We start from the raw sequence: 22,914 nt of genomic DNA, 5'->3' as shown, positions 1-22,914 counted from the left end.
CTTGTTGCTTTTTTTGATAAATATTTATTGTCGAGAAGGAAATCCTACATTAAAACCAGGATTGAAAAAATTAATTCAATGAACAAAATTAATCAACTACAATAGTTATTTTCGTACAACGTAAATCATACTCAACTAAGGTGATCGCTTATGGGATGAACAATGAAATAGAATCGAAGGCCAACTTAGTCCGACGTGTCTTAGCAACAACGGAAGGGGAGAACTCCGACCATTCCTTTACTACCCAGACTACAAATGTTGTGGCAATAGTCCAACAAGCTACATGTTATATCTTATATGGTATACGAGTTTGCAATTCTGTCCGACTGTATTCCCTCGTTCCTTTCAAATCAAGTCACATCTCGCCTTGCTTTTCATTTCTCCAATCGCGTCATCGCCCCTTCATTGGCAAAATCCGCATAGCACTTCGACCAAATGCGCTATCTCTTTATCCTTCACCCCGCCTAACTAGGAAGACACACATGGACGAATTGCTATTGTATCACAGAGACATTCGTTCTATTCAACCAACCTCAAGATAAGTGTTGGTCAAGCAAACCTAGCAAATGACGAAACGAATCTTCACTGACTGGAGTCACGGGCCACCGAACGCGAGGCCGACTATGAGCATCATACGAGCGAATTCAGTCTTTGTGCTTTGCTTTAGCGATCGGTCCCCTTGTCAATTATTGCTTGTGTTATAGAAACTTTGGTAGTTAGAGAGAGAAAGAACAGTTATAGTGAATCGGGGATACAAGAACCGAAGGATTTGGAAAGAGCCGGGGGGTATGGGTGCACCCAGCTGAAGCTGTTGTTCTACCAGCAGCAACTCTTAACGGAGTCCCCCTAGGAGTAAGCCCGCTTTTCGCTAAATGATTCTAAGGGACGAAATTGTACATTGACATGGTAGATATAACACAGCTTTGGTTGGCAACTGGATTATCATAAAACTGCTCTTATGCAGTTACCGCAAAACGCATGTTCGATGCTGAAGACCTTCGTGGTGTTCAAACTGACGAACGGACATGGTCATGACGTGGTCGCTGTGTGCTTACATTCTTGATGAACTTTTTATATAAATATGCGTAGCCATTGGATTAAAAGCTGGGAACTAGTAATGTCACCAGTTGTCTGTAGGTTTAGGGCACACGACAAACCTAGCAGATTCTTTTTCTATTTCTATCAGTCAAATAGGTTAGTAACCCTCAATTCAAATACATTGTGAAGAAAGGCCCTGCTTCCCATGCCATTTTCAGAAAGCTGGTACTAACGATATTCCCGTCACCGCCACTTATGACAAAGGAGTAACGATTCAGAGCTTCTACTTTTTTTAGTCTTTTTCAGCTAGGCAATAGTATTCAATACATAAAAAGGTGGGCGCAGTAAAACGATATCTGCTGCCTCATGGAAGTCGTTTCTTTTGAGTTAGAATCACAGCTGTTAATGTTAGTGAAGTACGATGCTACAGATCATCAGCTATCGCAAATAATAGGAAAAACATGGTGCATGTGTTAGTCAGGGTAGGCGCGTGGGCGATTTACACAAACGGCTTATTTTTACTCTTTACCAAAAACGAGAAAAACACTTCCGATTTTTTTAGGTTCCGCAACGAGAAGATCCAAATTGTCCCGCTAAACAGTAGCGGTGCGCTTTACGTTGGTGAGCTTACTCACGCTGCATTGCGCGTCTGCGCGAGAGTCGAGTATAGGCCATCGTGCACAACTGATGGTTACTTAAGCAGAAGCGCTACACCCGTGCTTACCAATTTTGCCATGCTTTTTTGTGCAAATTTTTTTATGCACTATTGAAGAGAGAAAATATTTTCGGGAAAATCGTTGTCTCCGATTAATTTGCGAAACAAGTCAACACTTGAAACCAAACAGGATAAGATGAGGGTTTCCGCGTTCGCCAGGAAGGGATTTAGCACCTCGCTTTAAAGGCAGTTAACAACCTGAGAAAGAAAGTCAAACAGGTAGCAAGAGCACTTAGGAAATTGTCGGTGCTGCGGAGAGCGTGAACAGTTCAATATCATCTGTAGCAAGTCCTGGATGCGTGAAATGCATTTGGGGCTTATGTTCTTAGATCTTACACACTTTAACAACCCCTTAGGACAATAGCGTACAGAGGCGGACTTTTAAAAAGAACATGTGGTAACCTATATTATGCAACGGAACGTAGCGTACTATAAGCTCGATTTTTTCTCCGGTTAATAAAACTCGAACGCGTAGACTTGTCAAATGGGGTGAAAAACGTCAAATCGACAAATATTCTTTCAAATATTTCCTTCAAAATTTCCAAACATTTTCATAGAAACTAAATGGCACCAACACCGATTTTGTGTTCGACGCTTCTAATGCGGATATCTCTTGTAAACACCAAAGGTGTGGGCAAAATATTTGGTTTCGGTTACTAATGTCTCCTAATGATGCACGTACTGACTAACGAAAGTTGTCCGAATACGTATGGCAATACGTTCAACTGTCACTTGACAAATTTCCACCGGTATATACCTCAGGTGGTAAGAACAGATCAGACACTATTTAAATGCTGTCTCGTTATTGTACTGCAGCAATCAATGCCAATTCTGGGAACGTCCAAAGGCTTGCTGGTAGCGCAACATTGCTCGAGGTAAAGGGGACGAAGTAAACAACGCCAACGTAGACGAAACAATAAACAAAAAAAGACCATCCTTTCTTTCATCGGACAGGTCCAACGATGATGGGGTGGGCCGTCATTAAGGATTATTTTGAGTAAAGACTGTTTTGAAAAAAAAGTACACCGACAAAATGCTTAACAAAGAAAACTACAATCCTTATTCAGTTGTAGGCTTTTCGAGGTACTTATCTCTATCCAGCTACTACAGCGCCGTGTAGAGCTCCCGATTCTGAACTTTACATCGTGCCGTCTGTATAACGTCTGGGAAGCTCGACTGTAATAAGGCTATATCACAGAATAACCTTTCTTTATGACCAGTGACGAAGACATTGTGTTATATGTAACCAAAATTGGCTTTGTATTGAATGGGAAAAAGTAGCAAAATGTCGATACTTATAGGTATCGACATTTTGCTAGTAATCGACGCCCTATAACTGAAAGTTGGACTGAATCTCTCGTCTTTCTCCCTCGAGAAATGTTTTTTTCTAGCAAATATGTAACTAAACATAACTACGTAAGCCATCAGATCAGCTTTGTCTAGAATAATAAATGTAGCTAATGTTAGACGGCGTTGTACACTTATTATATCACTTGAAGCATTTAAGTATCGTTTGCTGAGGGGATGCCTACCGGTGCTATCAGACGTAAGATTCGAAGCATTTAGGACGAACATTCACGTGTTTCTACAGAGCTTCATACGAGACATAAATATGACGCGTCAAAATAGAAGCGTTAACATACCGCACATCTGCGGATCTTCATCGCTGTCATCACCGCAGTCGTTATGGCCGTCGCACTTCCATTCGACAAGGATACAGCGTCGATTTTTGCATTTCATTTGTGAATTTGTGCAATTCTTATCTGGACAGCCTTTTTCGTCTGAACCATCTTTGCAGTCTTGTTCGCCGTCGCACCGCCATGTCTTGTCCACACAGGTTTTGTCACCAACGCAGGTAAACGCATTCATTGCGCATGCACCTAAAATTCAACAGAAAGTTTAGAAATAGTAAGTTAGAATAACTTAGGGCTTAGGTTAGTTTTGTTCGCCTATTATTGCAGTGAAGACTTCATAATTGCTCTGATCGTTGCTCATTCATTCAGAACGCTAAGCTCTTCATAATTACGATGGATACGAAATTCAGTCACTTGGTAACATCTCTGCATAATTTTAAGTTCATTCTCTGCAAATACCAACAAAAACTAATCAAGCTCTTTGAGGAATAAGCTTTTCGAGAAGCTATAGGTTTTACTGGTAATTTGATTTTTTACAATTATGGCTATTTATCATAAGGCGTAATATTTATAGCGCTCAAGACTAAAATGAATAACTTGAATTTGCTCTAGAACTAGCTTCATACAACGATCTGCTATTGCGCTTTTGTCTATTTTACGGCCCAACACTTTACAGAAATGCATACAGATCAGTGTACTTCTTATTCGATGCCATCCTAACGCAGAGTGACTGCCGTTCACAAGCGGGAATCCTACCATGGTCACCCATGTTACGAAGAACTCCGCGAATTTGCACGTGACCTTTCTATTCAGTTTACAACCCTTCAGTGAACATTTCTGAGGCGGAGTGGCTACACGAACGGACCAAGAATCCGTAGGGGTTTGACAACCATACCCACCGAGGAAGTCATCAAAAACTTTTCGTTTCTCGTATATTGCCAGCGTGCATACTTGATCCTATATATCCTGTGAACGCCATACCCCCCGGTGGCTTTTAATTTGCCTTAGTGGCTTATTCACGTTTCGCTGCTTTTTACGCCCTTCAATCAAAAAAAGTATACTAGTTCATTTTGACAATTTCATAGTATCCGTCACTCATTTCAGCTAGATTCCAACTTTAGACTACGCTTAATTCGAGGTACAATAAAGTACACTGAAAATTAGACCTAGGATTATGGCATTATGAGAGAACAACTGAGAGCGATCATAGCACGATTAATGATGACAGAAAGTTAGAATTAAGCGATAACATCGCTTAGCCACCTCAGTCTTCTCCTTACTGCAAATGCACACGGGATACCGTAACAAATATTTCTATATACACTATGTACAATAGTTCCCGCTGTTTGCAGTATATGCACAGTCGTAATATCTACGCAGTTGTTTGAGAAATCACGACACTGTGCAGTCCGTCAACGTGATTTCTTAACGGGTGTGCATTTAATTACATCTTCGGACACTGCACATAGTAACCTTCCAACAATGGATAATTCCTTCCCAGGAGTGTCTAATTCGTGGTTTAATTCGTCTAGCATAGTCCTTTTTCCAACACCCTGTACACATCGTTTACAGGATGAGACAAACCAACTATATGCCTTTCTTCTAGAGTATCCAATAGCAGAAGGGGGAGCATTGTTATTAGCTGTCGTACTTTTGGTGAATGGGAAGACTGCTTACTGGTTGCGCACAGAGTCATCCAGCCCTCCCAGCGAAGCTTTGATAGCAGCACAAAGCAGCAGTGCAGGCCATAGGCCTTAGACCTGTAAATTTCTTCGACAGTATAGAAATTCGTTTCCGTGCAGAATCGGGTTGTCTGAAATAGCCTCACTCACTATACCAATGCTAGCACTATCTGCTTCTCGTTTGCCCTCTCCTGATGCCGATAGCGGCATAACAGGCCAAGCTGCAGTCTCAAGGTCGTAGAAATTCTCCGTCAATATTGAATTGCAATTATCACAGTACTATGTCAGACAAGTCTACGGGTGGACATTAGTGTCTTCAGTAGTGCGACCTGGTGTCCGCAGTCTGTTCTGTCTGAACATTTCAGCCTGTTTCCTTTTATTATCACTTCTACCGCGTTCATCAGTACTATGTACATCTCGTTTGGAGCGTGACCGTGGCCGCTGCGCGGTTCGGCTGCTCGAATATCAACTCTAATCCGCCAACTTCAAGCCAGCTGTTAATAACCCGTCTGCGTATAGCAACTCCCCAAAGCTCAGGCGATCTAATAAAACAGTTGGCAGGATCGCGCAGCCCCGCCTCCGTTAGCCGGAAAGAGCTATCACCACAATTTCCGCTTTGGGGGTGCACCCTTCAACTCTTCGTGAGACTGAAATTCAACCATCCATTTACTAAGTATCATAGCGAATTGTTACACAATACCATTGCATTCTCTGCGGCTGCGAGACGAACGAATCTGTGGAGCTGTACAGCACTGCAGCGTCTTCAGACAGTGTCCGCTACTCAATAGGCACCGCGTTACAATAAAAAAAGAACTGAAGTTCAAGGATGTTTAGTAGGAGCCTGTGTTTCTTATATGGCTTTTCTTTGAAATTTTAAAATACAAAAAACAAAAAAAGCAGAAACATCAACTCTACTCTATTAGAAATTATTTTTTCTACCCTTATCAGTATTTAGGCAATAATAATAGAAATTTAAATTGGTACATAGCTACATCATAAGGTGGTTGCTTCAAGCAAAATATCTATTGTGTTTAGCACGGTACTCTTAGCTGTTATTTTCTCTAATAACAATAGAGGGATTACATAAAGTACCAAATGATGCGAACGCGAAAATTAGCGAAGCGCATCAATTCTACACAGCCATTTAACATTATTTTATGAGGAACCAGACTATTTTTTTTCTGCTAAATTGTCTACAGCAGATCAGCCTCACTCTGCTTTTGATTGATAGCAAAGGCCGGTCGCTTTGTGACATAAGACCAGTTATATAAATGCACATACTAATCAATAAGTGATCACCGAACAGTTCTCAATAGTCTTTCAAAAGCGCGGCCGCTGCTGTTTAAGGGCGTACATGTCTGTACGCATGATTCCGATTCCACAGGAGATAAAACATCGATTTTGACGTGACATTTGCAGCTGGAACTCCGTTTCCATTGTCATCAAGGAGTAGCTCTTTCGGTTGTTAAATCAGATTGACGAATTTCCTAGGAGATTACAAATCAGGCCAACAGTACGCTCCGGCCCTCGTGAGATGGGCTGTCCTATTCAACTGTAGAGCCTTATCTTACTATTCAATATGGGTGTAGCAAAGGAATGAATGGTCTAATTGTGATCCATACAGGCCGGTTACTGGGACAATGTTTTGTTTGCGTCTTCCGTGTCCTATCCCAAACATTCAGGTTTGTTTCGCCTTTTAAATATCACACTGATTAGGTATATTCTATACCAAGAACATACCTATCACTTGATTAGGTTGTATTATCATCGACTGGAAAGTTTTGTCAGCGAAAGCATACCCTCACACAGGCAGACAAAAACAATAATAACGAAAGAAAAGAAACGAATCTCGGCAGAATCTACACGTAGATATTAAAATGCCTGTCTTTATAGCACAGCAGGTTGTTCAAAGATGTTTCTCTTACTGTTTTGTTTGCAAGATGTCGCTGCTATCAGCATAAAGAGATGTTTTTTGTCAGTGGCTGCCAGATAAAGCTAGATTTATTGTGTGGAATGAGTTTTGCGGAGACAGAAGTAGACTACGACGAAGGAAAGAGTCATCGCTCGCCTGTGTACAAGTAGCAGTAATAGTAATTGTGGCAAGCAACACAGTCCGAAAAAAAGTCGACAGTTGCGTTTCGAAGCCTTCGACGACGACGACGACGACGACCCAGTGGCGAACGCTTCTAATGATCGTAGCAGCCCCTGCTGCCGCAGAACGACAACTGCGAGGTTCTGCAGCACAAAGCGGCGCCGCTAACACAATATACAACACATCAGGTTGATTGACCGCCCTCGGATGCGTGCCCTCAGTCAGTGGCACCGTCACGGATGGACTTCGTCTCGATTCACCTCCTCCTGTCTCCCAAAACATTTTCCACGATGGGTCGCCGCCCGATACCGATACACTGACTTGAACGTGGTCTATAATATTATGACGTCCAGCTTAGCGGAAGCGAACCATAATGCCGTCTATCCATATCAGTTCTATGGCAACAACGTGAGGCTGAGAGGGCTGTCGATGTATGACGCGGCACCAATTGCCATCGTCTAGACTTGTTTTCTTCCAGAACCGATCGACTGTTTAGGCTTCGGTCGTTCATTCACGACTGCATTCATTTTGTGATACCTTGTTATTTGCCAGTTTTAGAGAATACAGAAATGCAGCTCTCGGACGTTACGACGAATTTTCGTAGAAGAAACTTGCCTTCAGGCTACGCAGTCGAATAAAGAGGTTATAGTCAGCTATAGAAAATGTTTAGTAGCACTCCCCGTAACGCCGTTCAAGTTAGTCGAATCGAAACTGCCAGTACAAATATATCATATAGCAAGCGTTATTTCATTTCTCGACCCATTGTGTGCGCCCTTTATCTGATATATACCGCAAACAGGCTCTCATAAATATAGAAGCATATTGACGAACGGTTTCATTTTTCTATATACATAATTTAGATACATTACTTTTTTTTCTCTTACCGTCTAGTTTTTGGGCCCTCCCAGCGCTGACAAATAGAATAGGTCTTAGGCGAATATTCCATAGCTCACTGACTTGTCGCGAATTAGGCCTGCTAGCGCGCAGGCCGACCGAAAGGCACATCCACAGGTACACAAGGACGCCAAGATTTTGGCACTGATTTATTTAAAACAGCAAACAATACTCATTCTATTTTGACGGCGAACCAATAAACTAGCAGAGTTGAAAAAGACAACGACCACTACTAGGCTAGATAGTGCCCTAAACCAAATTTCAAATAACAAACTACAAGAAATGGTCGTCGCAGATCAGATGGGATATAGTGGGAAATGACGATCAAGGATACCGAAGGAACGTTTGCCACAGAGAACTAAAGTGAATTATGTAAAAGCTAAAGCAGCGGGAGTCGAATCAAACAAAAAAAAAAAGCTCAAAAAAGATGCGGAGAGCGGAACCAATCGAAAACTTGCGCAAAAGCCATCATTCGGCGAGGAAGTCGCAAATGTCCGATCGTCGACACCAGTACCAGTTGTCGTCCAACGATTTGGTGCTCTTTCATACAGCTAAACAAAAGGCCACCTGAACGAGGGGCCTGGGTTTGTTCGCGACTAAACTTCTATGAGATACATTCGCACAAAGCAAATGTAGCTAATTAGGAACGGAACAATATAGATGAACTGAAATTTGTATGAACAAATACATTAAGGAAAGAAACATCGACTATCATAAGCTATAACAGGACAACTGCAAGTAATGCCGAGCTGAAACTCGTAGTGTGGAAAACGAGAAACATTGAAATATCGATGAAAATCGGATGAGCGAGTTGCCGCTCGATGAAAACTTGTGTTATTATGTAAATGTATGTGTGTCGGTATGGCTGCTCGGGAAGAATAAGTAAAACGTGCTCGGTCGTACATGTGCAAAATGAAACTATCTGCTACTCTTGTGCCTAAGAACAGACAAACATAATCATAGCTCGTATAGTCCATGGCGAAAATACGATGGCTCGACGATTTTAATAGCTATTAGTCCTATGGATAGGCGCTCGTAGAGTGGCAGCAGTATCATCAACAGCAGCCGAAGGGGCGAAAACATATAAAAATAAAGAAAAACTCTTTCACGCTTCGACTTGACCCATTGGGTAATGAAAAGGCGCCACTTAGCAATAACCCATTCAGCTCTTGTGTATCCGGCTTCAATAGAAGCCTGACTATGATAATAATGAAAGCTATCGCGCAATGCCAGTGAGACTGTAAACAGGCCGGATCTCTGAAGTGCGTTTGTTGAACGCGGCCCGTGAATAAAAACAAGGAGACGACAAATTGCAATTGTCTATCAAAATACCGAGCAGTTAGCCAAACGGAGCGTATGTGGTTTCATAGAATGGCGTTATTCTAACATGAAAATGTTGCCGTATATGCAACAAACACAATGTAAGGCGTCGAGCCGGTGAGTGTATCTGCAACCCGGACTATTGTTTCCGTAATATGTGGGTTTTGGCTATCATAATCTAGCGAACTATAAACTTATTGAGAGAGCCACCTTTAAAAAGTACAGACCGAATAAGTACTTATTAAGTCAATGAGTTTCAGAAAATCTACTCTGACGACGGAAACTTGCAGCGTGATCCGTCTCATACTTCATCTAATCGCTACGGCAGCCGTTCGACACTGGCAGAACGGATTTTTGTTTATACCTCTGTTTTATCTGTAATAATAAAAGCCTACAGAGGGCGCTTATGGATCTGAGAACAATGACGAGTGTCTTGACGCTAACATGCCTTGCTCCGTGAAGTTCGCTTGAATTCCTATGCAACGCTTTGGAACAATGGCACCGTGTCCTAGACCTGACCGTCGTGGAATTACAACGGCTGTTGTTATCAGGTGAAAAAAAGGTATTTGGTTAAATGTTGGCAATCATCACCCCAGTGGTAACAACTTACGAGAAAAATATACCAATACGATAAGTTATATCGCTGTAATTTTGGATATTTCAGATTCAACAAAGGTTATCGAAAACAAACAGGTACAACACACAACTTGTTTTTAAATATATCCTTCATACTGTTTGATTGGACAAACAAAGTAGCATGCAATCAATCTAACTTTCATTGTTATCATAGTGGGATCACTTTTCTAGCCTTTATTTTTGACTACATATTTCGACAACAAAGCGAATTGTCTTCAACGATGGAAAATGAAAGGCCAAATCCAGAAACGCTTTTCTTAGGGCAGGACGTAGTTTGCTCAATATGTTGTAAGGCTCGACCCTTTCCAAGACGATCTTGGGCGATCTTGTTTCTAAATACACTCTGTTATTGACCCATATATATGGGCTTACAGAAAAACAACTTATGCTCTTGAGACTACGAGAAACGTCCGTTAGCCCCTACAAGACCGTGTCACATATCGAACGAGCAGTATATTCGATGGCGCTCCTAACAGGACTCGTGCTCGTTCACCGATTCGAACAAGTTATTAGTTACCTGAAATGATAATAATATGCCGAAGTCTCAATATCGGCAGAACGTTCTGCTCTTCAGTTATTGATGGATTATCTCATGTAAAGCAGTAAAAGTAGCAGTAAAATAGCTGGCTCGGCTCCTACCGAGAGGCAATGATTGGCAAATTAAAACTATGTTTTTACGGAAATCAAGTGATCACTAAGCACATTAACACATTCTGTGATTTTATCGTTTAGCGCACCGCTACGATATATATGAAGCAAATGGACTCGTACATCAATCTCCAATGGCCTCACTGGCCGCTTTACCAATACTATTTTTAGCGATTTTTCCGCAACTTTGGTAGTTACAACGACCCATTCTGGTCCTACATAGGCCTGAACGTGAATCGTACTATCGGATGATTCCATTCCGTAATGGCGTCAGAAAGTATGAATCGACAGGAGCGGGTCGCTATCTAAGCGAAAAGGATCACTTACGCGCATTGCTAGAGATGCAGAACTGTGTCAACGGTCCACTGATTTAGACAAATACTATCCCACTAGTTCCACCAAATGGGAATCAACCCAATTAGACACGGGGGCCATTGCATGTGCTCGAAACGACGGTCAAGACGATCATGGTTCGCATGCAGACGTACCCCAGTGCCAATTATGCAGCAGCCCCCAGCATCGCCAATGTTTTGTCGAAATCTACCGATTTAAGCACGGTGTTTTGATCTTTTTTTCGGGATGTCAACACTGGATGAGTCGAACCGAGGTAAGTCGCGAAGCGATTTGCTTGCAGCTCGGCACCATGGTTCGATTCGACCAGTTCATGCAGAAGTCGAACAACGCAGAAGAAACCAAAATTTCAAGGCTAACAAACCCTTAAGATTATTGTTACTATACGAAATGGTGAACCTGGGACTACGCTAATAAATAAAATCAAAGCAGATTTCGCTCGCAGCTTATGACCCTATTTAGGACTGTTTCGGAACGCAGGGTGGTCTATGTGCCTTGTATTGATGACTGGGCAAAAAAATAATTCATGAGAAACAGTAGTCATTGATCGAGGCCTGTTAAGTCAGCAAGTTCTTCTATCGTTAGGAAATATCCACGCGTCCTTTTATCTTAAACTTTGTAAACCATACGATATTTTATAGTTAGGATTTGTTGTGCTTTTCTACTGAAAACTGCAAATAACTTAGCATAGCTCTTACCTGATTCGCCCCTCTGCCTCTCATCCGTAAGCACACTCAGCTGGTGGAGTTTTTTTAATTAGAAAAATTGCGTCTTCCGACTTCTTGCTTAGGATTAGAGAATTAGCAGCCCTGTTTTTATCTGAGTTTCACATTAACGCTGTGTCGACGGTCCCGCATGACATTATGAATAATTTCAATGTACAATACAACATAAAGGTAGACATCTTTTTATTGGTACATTATATGATTAAGGCTTGAAAGAGGTCGCTTCCGTAAGCGAAATTAGTTTCGGTAGCAACTATGTTCCGCCATCATGCGGTTAAGCACCGTTCAGGTAGTAACCCTCTTAGGAAAGAGGATCCTTCATCCAATCAATGTTCATATAAGAAGCCAAAACATTTGACCTATTTCCCTCTGATTAACAGTAACCTAACAAATATTAGAAAGGAACCGCTATATGCAGCTCATCAATATACAAAGGCCACTCGAACTTCCTACGAGAAATCTTTACTTTCCTAGTAGTATACGCCCGTAATGGATAGTATATTAGCTAGAGACAATCGGGTGACAAATTTCAAACGTTGCACGAAGACTCTTATTTGTTGACTGTAGACTCACCTTCCAAAATTCTAATGAAGATATGTATGCGTTTGGCAAAAGTTTATAGGTGTTTTGGAGCTTAGAAAGGAATCCTTTGAATCTATCGATCATGAATGATATTGGTCTGATTCGAATGTGTACTGTGATTCGTTTATAATAGCGTAAGAAAAAGAAGTTATCGATTATTGGATACAAATAATAAGTTAGTTCTATCGTACAGAACTGTTGTTTGATTATGAAGTTCATCGGCTGATGTGATTCATTCATGGAACCTCTGGAAGAATACACGTCTTACAGAAACGCAATAAGACCTATCAGTGTTTCAAACTATGGACGAAACTGTTTTCGTTAAAAGTATTTCTATTCGTGATCCAACCTATAAAGTTTATGACGTAAAGTTGAAGCGTAGCAACGAAAGCTTATATGTTCGTTTTTGCTATATTCAAAATGTAAGTTATTCAGCTACGCTAAGACACATATTATTGATAGCGTAATGATACGCATATACGTTAGCCATGCAGACAGACGGTTGTTCGAGCCGCCCAAGCATCAAGTTACTGGTTTATAATTTCAGCTTGGCATTTGTGATCGTTTATTGATAATATAAAGAAGTTATCGAACTTATGACAATTACTATCTCTGTTATAGATTTGTCTTATTTCGGTAAATGTTGACTAACGAGCTTACTTATACGTTCACTCTATGACTTCACGAAGCTGCGTGAGTGCCCATAGCACATGAAAGAGACACAGGACACAGACCCTGCTACGTCCAGAGAGTCAGGCTCCTCCTTTTCGCTTTGTCCCTCTAGGGCACGCTTCATGAATAAATTCGTATCTATCATTGTGCTGAAGAGTCTCCAACCGCTGGCAGAGGTTCACCTCCAAAAGCATCACCTCCCGATCAGGCAATAAGTATTTATGGATCAAAGACAGCTTCTTTACCCAATGCTCGCCCCCCACATCATTGATCGATTAAGTGCTTTTGAATGTTCCTATTATCTAGCCGTCGAAGGAAATATCCGACCGGGATCACGTTGCTTTTAAACGCCACCGTAGCTCGATCTACAATCAAAATTGTTTGGAATGGCAGTCTACAAGGCACACCTTGATTTCGTTGTACAAGCTGCCGTGGGTTCGCAATTTATTTGTCCCTATCCGTGTCGCGTACCTCAATAAGCGTATCGTTCTCATTTTCTCTGACAGTTATTTTCAGAGTACAATATTTCCCTATTCTTTTATATATATAGTGAAAAAGGGAGACGTTAGCCACGATGTCACCATTCAAGATCGAACTATTTTTGGCATAGTTAACATTAGGGATGGAGGGAAGTCGAAATTTGCCATTCGGCAAGCGCGTTTCGCCACGAACCGTAATTACCGTTGTAAGATATCTAGACTGACACCGTAATATGCGTACGTTCACAGCTCGTGGTATGCCATAAAGGAATTTACAATCATACATATTTATCGCATGACCAAAAGTTATACTCACTCAATATACGAAACTAGGTAACCTGATCTAATAACAAGGAATTGTGTTCTAGCGGATCAGTGAGTCATTAGTTCTGGACGCCCTAATATCCAACGCAACCTTAATATAATCATTAGTCGTCTGACTATTCTAAGCTGCCAAAAAACAGTGAATCGCCATTTTTTTTTTATTAATAGAAGGTATTGTATCTTGTACGAACTGCCATTGAGACAGACCATTCTTATGGCCTAACCTTTCCAGCATGCTCATTTGACTGTGGTGAAGTTTACCCATTACTGAACGCGTACGTCCAGTTGTTATTTTTGCGATGAATACAGATTTTCAGTTTCAGCTAGCTCCTGTCGTCTTGCCAATATGATTAACTAAAGACGCCATTTGTTTCCACTCCAGGAGAATAGTACGCTCACCGGCTACCCCGTGGGCTGCAGTGTCTGATTCTGACCGTGAGGATATCCAACTGAACGGAAAGGATCCGCATCGAACAAGTTCCATGTGCGTGGCATCTTAAGCGTTAATGATGCGTCTGTGTGCCTCTACTTTAATGCACAGGACGGAAAGGGTTTACCTTCCACCACGTACACCTTTCGTACATGGTAAAATCGTTAGTATACTTTTGGTCATACGTAGTCTGGGCCAGCGTCACCAAGAAAGATGCGTGTCAACACAAATCAGCCCAACCCATCGGAGCACATTTTTCCTGTCCAGTTAGTAGTCGGCATAAGCAAGCAAAATCCGCTAGGTTTAAATATGGAGAAGTACAGCTGGGGAATGACGGATCAAAGGAGTGGAAACCACCCTGTAGCACATCGAGTCATTATAATAAAGAAGCTAGGGTGGGTACGTCACGAAACTGACTCACTCACATTGTATACTAACCGACTGAGTGACCGACCTATGAGCCTCCTTCCTCAGAAACTCGTAGCTCAGCTTCGTAGTGGCCTGTTTACTTTCTGCACAACAACAGCTTTAAATGTTCTGTGAGTCTCATCAACCACCAACTTTCGGCCTGGTCCATTTTCCATCGCCCAGTTTCTTCTCCATCCCACGACGCCGAGAGATCGCTTGGGGTACATACTCTTGGTCACCAGCGATTTTAGGGCTGGCAACAAGATAATGCCATTTATGTGTGTATCGATCTGGCACCAATCCCGCCGATGACTTTTCAAAGTATTGGCCTGTGCTTGCTCCAGTGCACAATCCCTTTTCGTCGTGCCACGCTGTAACCGATAGCAGACGGGGGATCACAACGTGGGGGCAAATTGGGGTTTGCTCAACAGAGCTCTTTTGTTAGCACATCGAAACAGAGATGTTAGGGATCGTTATTTGGTAGACTACTATGGGTAGGTTGTGGAAGCTTAACTTAGGACCGCTACTCATCCACGACAATGAAAGTACAAGTAGGTATGCGAATACTATGAAAATGAATTTCACCACTCAATGTGCATCTATCTACTTCTTACTATATTGATTCAATTTGCCAACATGCTGTGTTTGGTTAGAAAGCATTAACGATAAATAATGTGTTATTATATCTCAGCTACCCTAAAACATTTACATATAACGAACAGTTCAAGAGGATCTGTGATAGTTGCTAAGCACGTAAAGGTCTAAGCCTTAAATGACAACGGTCTTTCGTAACGATTCAACAGCAGTATCTGAATGAAACAATATTCAATTGCCTCTCTAAAGCAACAAATTGATATACGCGCTGAAACGACGCACACTTCGGGAGCAATCGTCCTCTCGTCGGTATACTAAACAGTCGCTGGCAGGTAATTTGCAAGATGGCCAACTCCCCAACCTCAGTCAGTTCATTTGCCATTGCCTTCTTCAATGCATTCAACAGCATCCTACCTTCAGTTATTATACTAACAATCAAATCATTTCTCCATGTTAAAATATAGTCACGACATACGCTTCGAGTCCATTTGGGGCTAAATTTCCTGAGTCATCAGTTTTGTCTGGTTACTTTTCTATTAAACCAGGTGATCAGTTTAGTTTGATAGAAACGCGGCAAATACCATTGTTCTTTTTGACTATCTAGCCTATTATCAGCATTTTTCAGCTGGCGATGACAGCTGCAAGAAAATTATACATATGTATACATACATTATAGTCATGGCCATCCTGCTTTTGCCTGGGGCAATTCGAGAACGAAGCGAGCGAAACAGCACCAACTCGTAACGTAGGAGCAAAAAAGTATGGAGGAAGGAGATGCATTAGCAAGCATCGGCTTGCCGATGGCAGTGGTCTTGTTCGAATCCTTAAGGTCCACTTTGCCTTTCTGGGTACGAGACAGACTCAGCCCGGTTGGCCTATCTTTGCCAAACCGCTGTAAATCATTCTCACATGTTCGCTCAAATGATTTGAGGCAAAATTCATTGCATAGTAATTAAACCACAAAATACGAAATTACTGCTGCCAAAGAGCATTTTTTCCTGTATCTTATAGAGAATACGATACGTTTTTTTTATAAAAATTGTTAACGGCAAAAGTTACTACTAGTAATAATTCACAGTTCAACATAGTTACACACATGTAAGTAAAAAGGTCAATTGACGCATTCGTAACAGCTCAGAACTTAAAAATAACAACTAAAAATGCCGAGTATTTCGACATTCGTGCAAAACAAATATTTAGATGTAAGTTAAATTATACATATATGAATTAACGATTGTCCTTCGAGCTTGAACATCTTTTGACCCTTGTATCCTCTTCCTGTTCTGTTAAAGTATAGGGACGTGTTCGTATGCTCGTATGGTCTACACAAGTCGAAAAAAGAACGAAGGAGACTAATACCGAAAATACAGGTGGTCAAGTCTCCGGTTATTCTAACACTACTAGTTTGGTAGTATGCAGCTTCTTCGGCTGCCGAGCTACATCTCTCGGACGCCTCTTTGGTCGAAGTTAGCGTTACTGCTACTGCTTACACTGCATGACGCAATTGCACGCGTCAACCCGATCATATATGGCGGCGAAATCATGGATAGTTGCACGATTGTGGTCTGCCGTACGATCGGTCGCTTGTTGGCCTCCATTTGCCACTGTTAAGAGCCGACGATTGCCTTCTCCGTATGACACGCCGCTCCGAACGTGGTGTTGCTCGTATTCCTTGTCGGTTTCAGCCCATGTAGCAAACGGCTAGCCAGATTCTCCGTTGTGGATTCAAACACACGCACAGACGTGAATGGAGGGAACGTCAACTACGACGTTAAGCTCAAGGCAAAATTCTACCTCATGCAAGAACCTTTGTGGCCCGTCAGCACTACGATGATAGCAACAATAACGTCTGCGGCGTGCTTCGTATCGTAAAGTTTTGTCATTTGGTAAATCTATTTCTATGTAAACTCGAAGACATTACACTTTTCACTGTAGCCGAACATATTGCATACGATTGTTGCAACCGAACGCCGCTCGCTTAGTTTCGGTTGCCATCACAACGAATTTGATTTCGTACAAATATCATCATATTGAAACGCGCACATGCTGTTGTTTTCCTCGAAGATCTTTGTCAAGTAGCTTCCCATTGCCCAGTCAGTAATACAACAGATAACTCACCCAGTACGATCGAATTGAATGTACCGACAAACAACGTAACAGGACACTAATGACATCAGCGTACTAGATTTCTCCAAGCGTACTTCTATCTCTTGAGAAGCACACCAGATTACTAGTATTACGTTTCGTCACAGAGATCAACAGTACAAACCGATATACGTGTATATGTGTATTTTATCGATATAAGATCTTGAGCCTTGACATCGCCAAACTGAGTAGAACTCGAAAGGCAATGAGGAGACTTCTTTTTGTTGACAGCTTAAATCTTGCCCAGCAGCCTTAATATGCTGTTTGTTAGCCATCCAATATCGCAGCGTGAATAATATTCATGTCTACAATTTGCAACATATGCAAAATCTTATTACATCAAAGTGTCCTCCGCCGGTGCACCGGCCTTTGGCGTTCTAAAGATCGGTCTTGTGAGAGAGCTCACAGTCGGACGCAGTCGACAGGTAGCTCCTACACAATAAGGAAACGCTGCGCGATGTAGGAGCTTCTCGTTACCTGCTTTGCGAGCATCCTTCCTTCATAAAATATAGGCATGTACCTTTACAGGATCATGCAAAGACCGTCTGTAGTTTCCTGTTTGACAAAATCAGATCCACCAGATTGATGCAACGCAAATGCACATTAGGACGTACAATACGGGACGTTAATTTTAATTGAATCTGGTAAATTTGTTTCGTTGGAGTAATGCCTTTCAACGAATGTTGTCAAGCCTCTCTTTGTTAGAGTCTTTGGCATTAGAAAAATTTTCTCCTCTTTACTATCATGCTAGTTATTTACGCCTACTGTAGAAACTCACTTAGCGTTAGTCGAAGTGTCGCTGCCAGTATACACAGTGTTCCAAACGCCCATAAAGCCAATGGTGGGCTGCGAAGCCGAAATTGCAGACTTGGACTCTTCATTGTTGCAGTATCCGACGAATGGGGCTACCGCGGTAGCTTTGGCGATTATCAATAACGTGTCTCGACAACCTTGTAGTAGACAACACTGAAAAAACAGGGCAATATGGAGTGCCCCACAGCGCAGCAAGATGTCTCTGCTTTATTTTTCTAAACGATTCCTCAAATTTCCAGGGTATACTTCATACACAGCTGGTATAGAGGAACTAAGACACGTAAATGCGTGCAGAACTAAGCACACTGCCTCCCGCACTTCATCTGTCACGTCACACTCACAATCGTTTGCCTCACTACCAGCATCCAATGGACAACAGGTAGCGTTAGATAATGTCTGCTTTATAGTACACGTGTACCATCTAGCACATCTGGCTGATTTCGTCGTAGCACTGGCGACGCCGTATTTAATGTTGTACGTTGATTACTATTATTACATCAAAGACAGTAGCCAAAAGCACGCAGGTGGGATAGTTGGAACGAGCAGCGGTGGCGCCGCTATCACCACGACCAGTTTCTGCCCCTGGACAACAATACGCAGTATATTTTCGTTGGGTTTTAACGATCTTCCTATAGCTCTGTATCGTCGCGATGCCCTGTCTAATTCGCCTGTTTTTAATCACCTGCGCATTGAACACTACACCTGCTATTCGAAGGCTCCTCTTTTCGTTTCCAAATCCTGCGATCAATTGGACTTGTTTTGTTGACACCGTCGCTCGTTGACAAGAAGCCACACAAAATGCCGGTTGTGTTTCGTCGTTGGCGATCAGTTCTTGTCAAGTTCCAATCTCGGAACCGCTATTAACAGGGTTTGTGATTTTACACTGATATTTTTACAACGAATAATAACGAACGATTGCTTCTACTACAGGACGTGCGAGTGTAAAGTCATTGCACGGCCCGTCTAAGTACCACACTTCGGTCGTCGCACATAGGTTGTCGTCATTCGCTAGCGACAACTGTCGTTGACGACGACGACAGCATCAGCAACATAAATGTAAAGTAGTTAAGTCAATGGCATGAAGCAGCAATAAGTACTAGATTAGACGTACAGTTCAGTAGCTATCGTTCTGTGGTCACTGACGACTCAGCCGTTCTTGTCCAAGCCTTCAGTGGTAACTGCTTATTAATCGGTGGTCTTCAAACGTTCTTCCTCGGACGGACGCACGCGTCAAATAGTCGCTGCCAACTTCGGCCGTGTGCTGTGCCGTTCACTCTATGCAGCGACAGCAGAATCAGCCTCTCACGCTAGCGGCGTACCTCCCCTATCGCCCTTCCTCTCTGACAGCCAGTCAGCGGCTAAATCAGCCACGAAGCCTGGCCACTGTTAAGGAAAAAGGGAAGGTAGTGAATAGCAACGAACTCACTTCAGCTGAGCTAGCGGTTCCCTGTGCACCGCCCGTATCTTGCTGTTTTAGTAGGTCGCCTGCTGAGTCTGGTTTGTCGCGGTACCGATTCTGCTGCTGCTCTTCGAGAAGCCGCAGTGGGAAGCGGATGCAGGCGGTTGGCGCCAGCCTCTTGGCGCTCGACGCAGTCCTTCTCGCTCTCCCCCTTGCCTTTATCCCGCTACTGCTACGCCGACGGGTCAGTACGCACAGCGCCACTGAGACACGAGGCTGACACGCAGAGAGTTAGCAGCTGGGGAGGCTTCTTGGTAAGTAGGCTGGTGTTCCTGCTGCTGCTACTACTCACCAGAAGGCGAGGAGGGTTCTGGCTTCTACTCACCCCCACGCTGGTGCTCGTACGATGACTGCGTGCCCTTTCCTCTAAGAGAACAATGGAGGGCCGTGTCGCCGCTGCCCCGCTATCACTATCACCGTTACTAACAACGGACATCGTTTGCCTGCTGCCATTTGCTCCTATACCGTCTATTCTACAGAGCGGAAGGGGCAGCAGAAGCTGCTTGCAATGGCGTATCTCGCCGCTAATGCTGGCAACGATGGTGAAGATTTTGCCGTCTGCGTGATGACAGCGCGGCATAAACAAACATGCAAAAGCAGCGGTAGTCTTAACGCACACGCGTCAGAAGGCAGACGATCGCAAAAGAGAGTAAGCCACAACAGTTGATAGCGACGACTCACACGAAAAGAGATATGTTTAGCATTAGACATTACACGATAACAGTGGAACCAAAGAATGCTGGCTGCGGAAATAGTTACACACAGCTGTTAAAAGTTTTAAACTGGCTAAAGCAAAGCACCCAGACCAGCTAACTTCGATGGACTAAATAGCTTATCGTAGATACAGATAGTCTGTGATTAACAAAGCTTGCCCCTATTTAGTTCCTAGCTGACATAATCATGGAAATAAAGGAAAATGTTTAGCTAGAGGAAAAATTTCACCTCTTCAGGAAGCATGGCAAGGGGTAAGAGATCTTGTAGTGTCCTCGAAATCCTATTCAAGTGGCGGCTATTCTGAACATAAAGATCAGTAATAATAGTAAACGTGTTTGCTAGCTATGATTTTGGCCCATCTTCTCATTAGTCCAACACAATTCAATTGTTGTAAAAAAACTAGGCTTCAAGTTGTCCGGGTCCATGTTCAGACTCGTTATATACCTTGATATAGTGCACATGCAGGTTTTCAGTCAGTTCAGGCAAATCGAATAGTGAAACTATAGGTACTAACTTCAATTTGTATCAGTAAGATTTTGTTAATATAGACGTGAATAATTTTCAGGGAGAGATCAGGTGCGACTTAAACAGGAGCCCAAACATATCGAGCAAAGGCTTGCAGGTTTTCAACTCGCGAACGAAAAAAATCCTAGGCGTAAAAACGCAATAACGCAGATCGCACGAGATGCCTAGAATTGTTCCAGGATAAGAAATAGCCATAAAATCTTAGAAATTTTAAGCTTACGTTTTTTGATCTCTCGTAACAATTAAGCGAGCTAATAATAGCTAATAATAGCCAATGTATACTTTGTATAAACAGTTCAGCTTTCAGGTAATGATACGAACACCAATAGCTGTAACATAGATCAATTATTTTTATTATTAATTAATTTAATTTATTTATTTAATTAAGTTAGTGCGTAATTAAGCTTACATATGCATCTAAATCTGTTATTACAGCCTGAATACAGAAATGCTGTTTGGTTTATTTTCAATTGTAAATTTGTTTATCACATTAAGTATTGCGCTATAGTAGTAAAACATCGCAGTCAGCCAATCCAAAAGGCTTTTTACAGCGGGAAACGTCCTGAAAAAAAATTTCAAAACAATTAACTTGTATTATATATAAATTATAGCTCGGCCATGTTCGGCATCGTAAATCGTATTGGCATGCGAGTACTTCTAGATTCAGTAACGTTAAAAAATAGGCTGTACCAAGTTACTCAGCGATTTCGGCACTTATGGTAATAAAAAAATTGTTAGCTAAGTGCTACTTAAAGGTGCCATTAACAGAGATTCTTTTAAATAAATATCAAGATCAAGGACATACACAACATATTCCACTCAAGTGCACTCTGCACCTTTTAAATCTGTATGTTCCTAGGATTCGATCATTGTGCCGTTGTGTCAGTGACGAGAACTGATAGTTTTATATTTTAATTATAATATCTTATGAATAGCTTAAAAAAACAAGCATGAGTGAATAAGCTTTGACATGTTCACTTTTCACAGTTAAATATAACTGTTAAGGCGCGAAAAATGAAAGTATTACCGTCATGTCCTCTCACAATATTGAGACTTGTTGCAGTTAGGTATAGTAACCGATTGCGTTTCCATTTACAAAGTAGACACAATCCGAAATAGTTTTCAATAGAAAAACACGTGCAAAAACAGCTAATGGTCTTATGACTATTGCTCTGTGTACCACCACATGAAAGGTTAGAATAGATGTTACCTAGTCAATAGAGAGTAAGATTTTAACGCAACCAAAACTTAGTCTGAGGCCAAAAAAATCGTACATGTTGAAGCTGAAAACGTATCTTGTTTAAGTCCTTTGAACAGCGTACTACTACGTCAAAAGGGCCTTTGTGCTCTTACTGTCCAATCTTTACTAAAAGGAAATTGCATTTTGCTTCTAGTTGTGGACGACTACAAAAATTAGTAGGAAGAGAAATGGCCCGTAACAATCCTGAGAAGCAAGCCACGCGCAACTCAAGGGTACTGGGTATACTTAAGCAGGAACTGATGATGATGATGATCATGTCTGCTGAATAATTGAAAAAATAGAAAAAATAATTATTATTTGCTATTAATGCTATTTCCAAGACGTGTTGCATCATTTCATTTTTCCAGAAGCATTTACAGGAACTTGTGACTGCGTAATTGAGTCCCAGAAAGGCCTTTTTTTTTGCCTTTTAACGAAAACACATGAAGCCTACTCTAGACCTGAGTCTGACTTCCGAAGGCGTGGCTTATCAGAAAAAGTATGTAAATGATTTGTCACAACAAACGGGGCCAGTTACAGTAAGTAGCTTATTTGCTTCGCAATAGCTAAGGCATTTCGTCGTTCGTCAGGGTGGTAAAGAGCCCATTATATCGAACTCGATTTAATGCACAAACTACTATTCTGCGTTAAAAAAACAAATGATCTCGAATGCATATTACGGAAAGGTCCAAGCTGTCCGCTTAACCCAGATGTATGGGCTTAATGCATAAATAATGGCGGCTTTTACATCTGGTTTAGCCCTGCCTTTAGGCGTATCTCGTAAAGTTGTCCAC

The 22,914-nt window shown here is 42.0% G+C and overlaps 1 protein-coding gene and 1 long non-coding RNA gene across 3 annotated transcripts in view; both read right to left on the bottom strand.

Annotated features, from left to right (window-relative positions):
- The window catches only part of LOC111271668 (low-density lipoprotein receptor-related protein 8), a 37,691-nt gene extending 17,914 nt beyond the window's left edge, over positions 1-19,777 (bottom strand). The window contains exons 1-2 of one of the 2 annotated variants that reach the window (XM_022852623.2): positions 18,148-19,777; positions 3,397-3,633 (exon numbers count right to left, since the gene is read on the bottom strand). In XM_022852623.2, coding sequence (XP_022708358.1) covers positions 3,397-3,633; positions 18,148-18,250 — 340 coding nt within the window. In that variant the 5' untranslated portion in view covers positions 18,251-19,777. Of the gene's footprint in view, positions 1-3,285; positions 3,363-3,396; positions 3,634-18,147 lie in introns of those variants that run through there. The other variant, XM_022852626.2, reaches the window with a different exon arrangement.
- On the bottom strand, positions 10,143-18,141 carry LOC111271689 (uncharacterized). Its single transcript, XR_002687041.1, has 2 exons — positions 16,715-18,141; positions 10,143-10,528 (listed from the first exon to the last, which is right to left on the bottom strand). It is a non-coding gene; the product is annotated as an uncharacterized LOC111271689 (long non-coding RNA).
- Positions 19,778-22,914: the final 3,137 nt, after the last annotated feature.

This window comes from Varroa jacobsoni, unplaced genomic scaffold (genome assembly GCF_002532875.2).
Source record: "Varroa jacobsoni isolate VJ856 unplaced genomic scaffold, vjacob_1.0 scaffold_178, whole genome shotgun sequence".
Lineage (NCBI taxonomy): Eukaryota > Metazoa > Arthropoda > Arachnida > Mesostigmata > Varroidae > Varroa > Varroa jacobsoni.
Note: the sequence above shows the minus strand (reverse complement) of the source record. Positions and strands in the feature narration are given on the sequence as shown.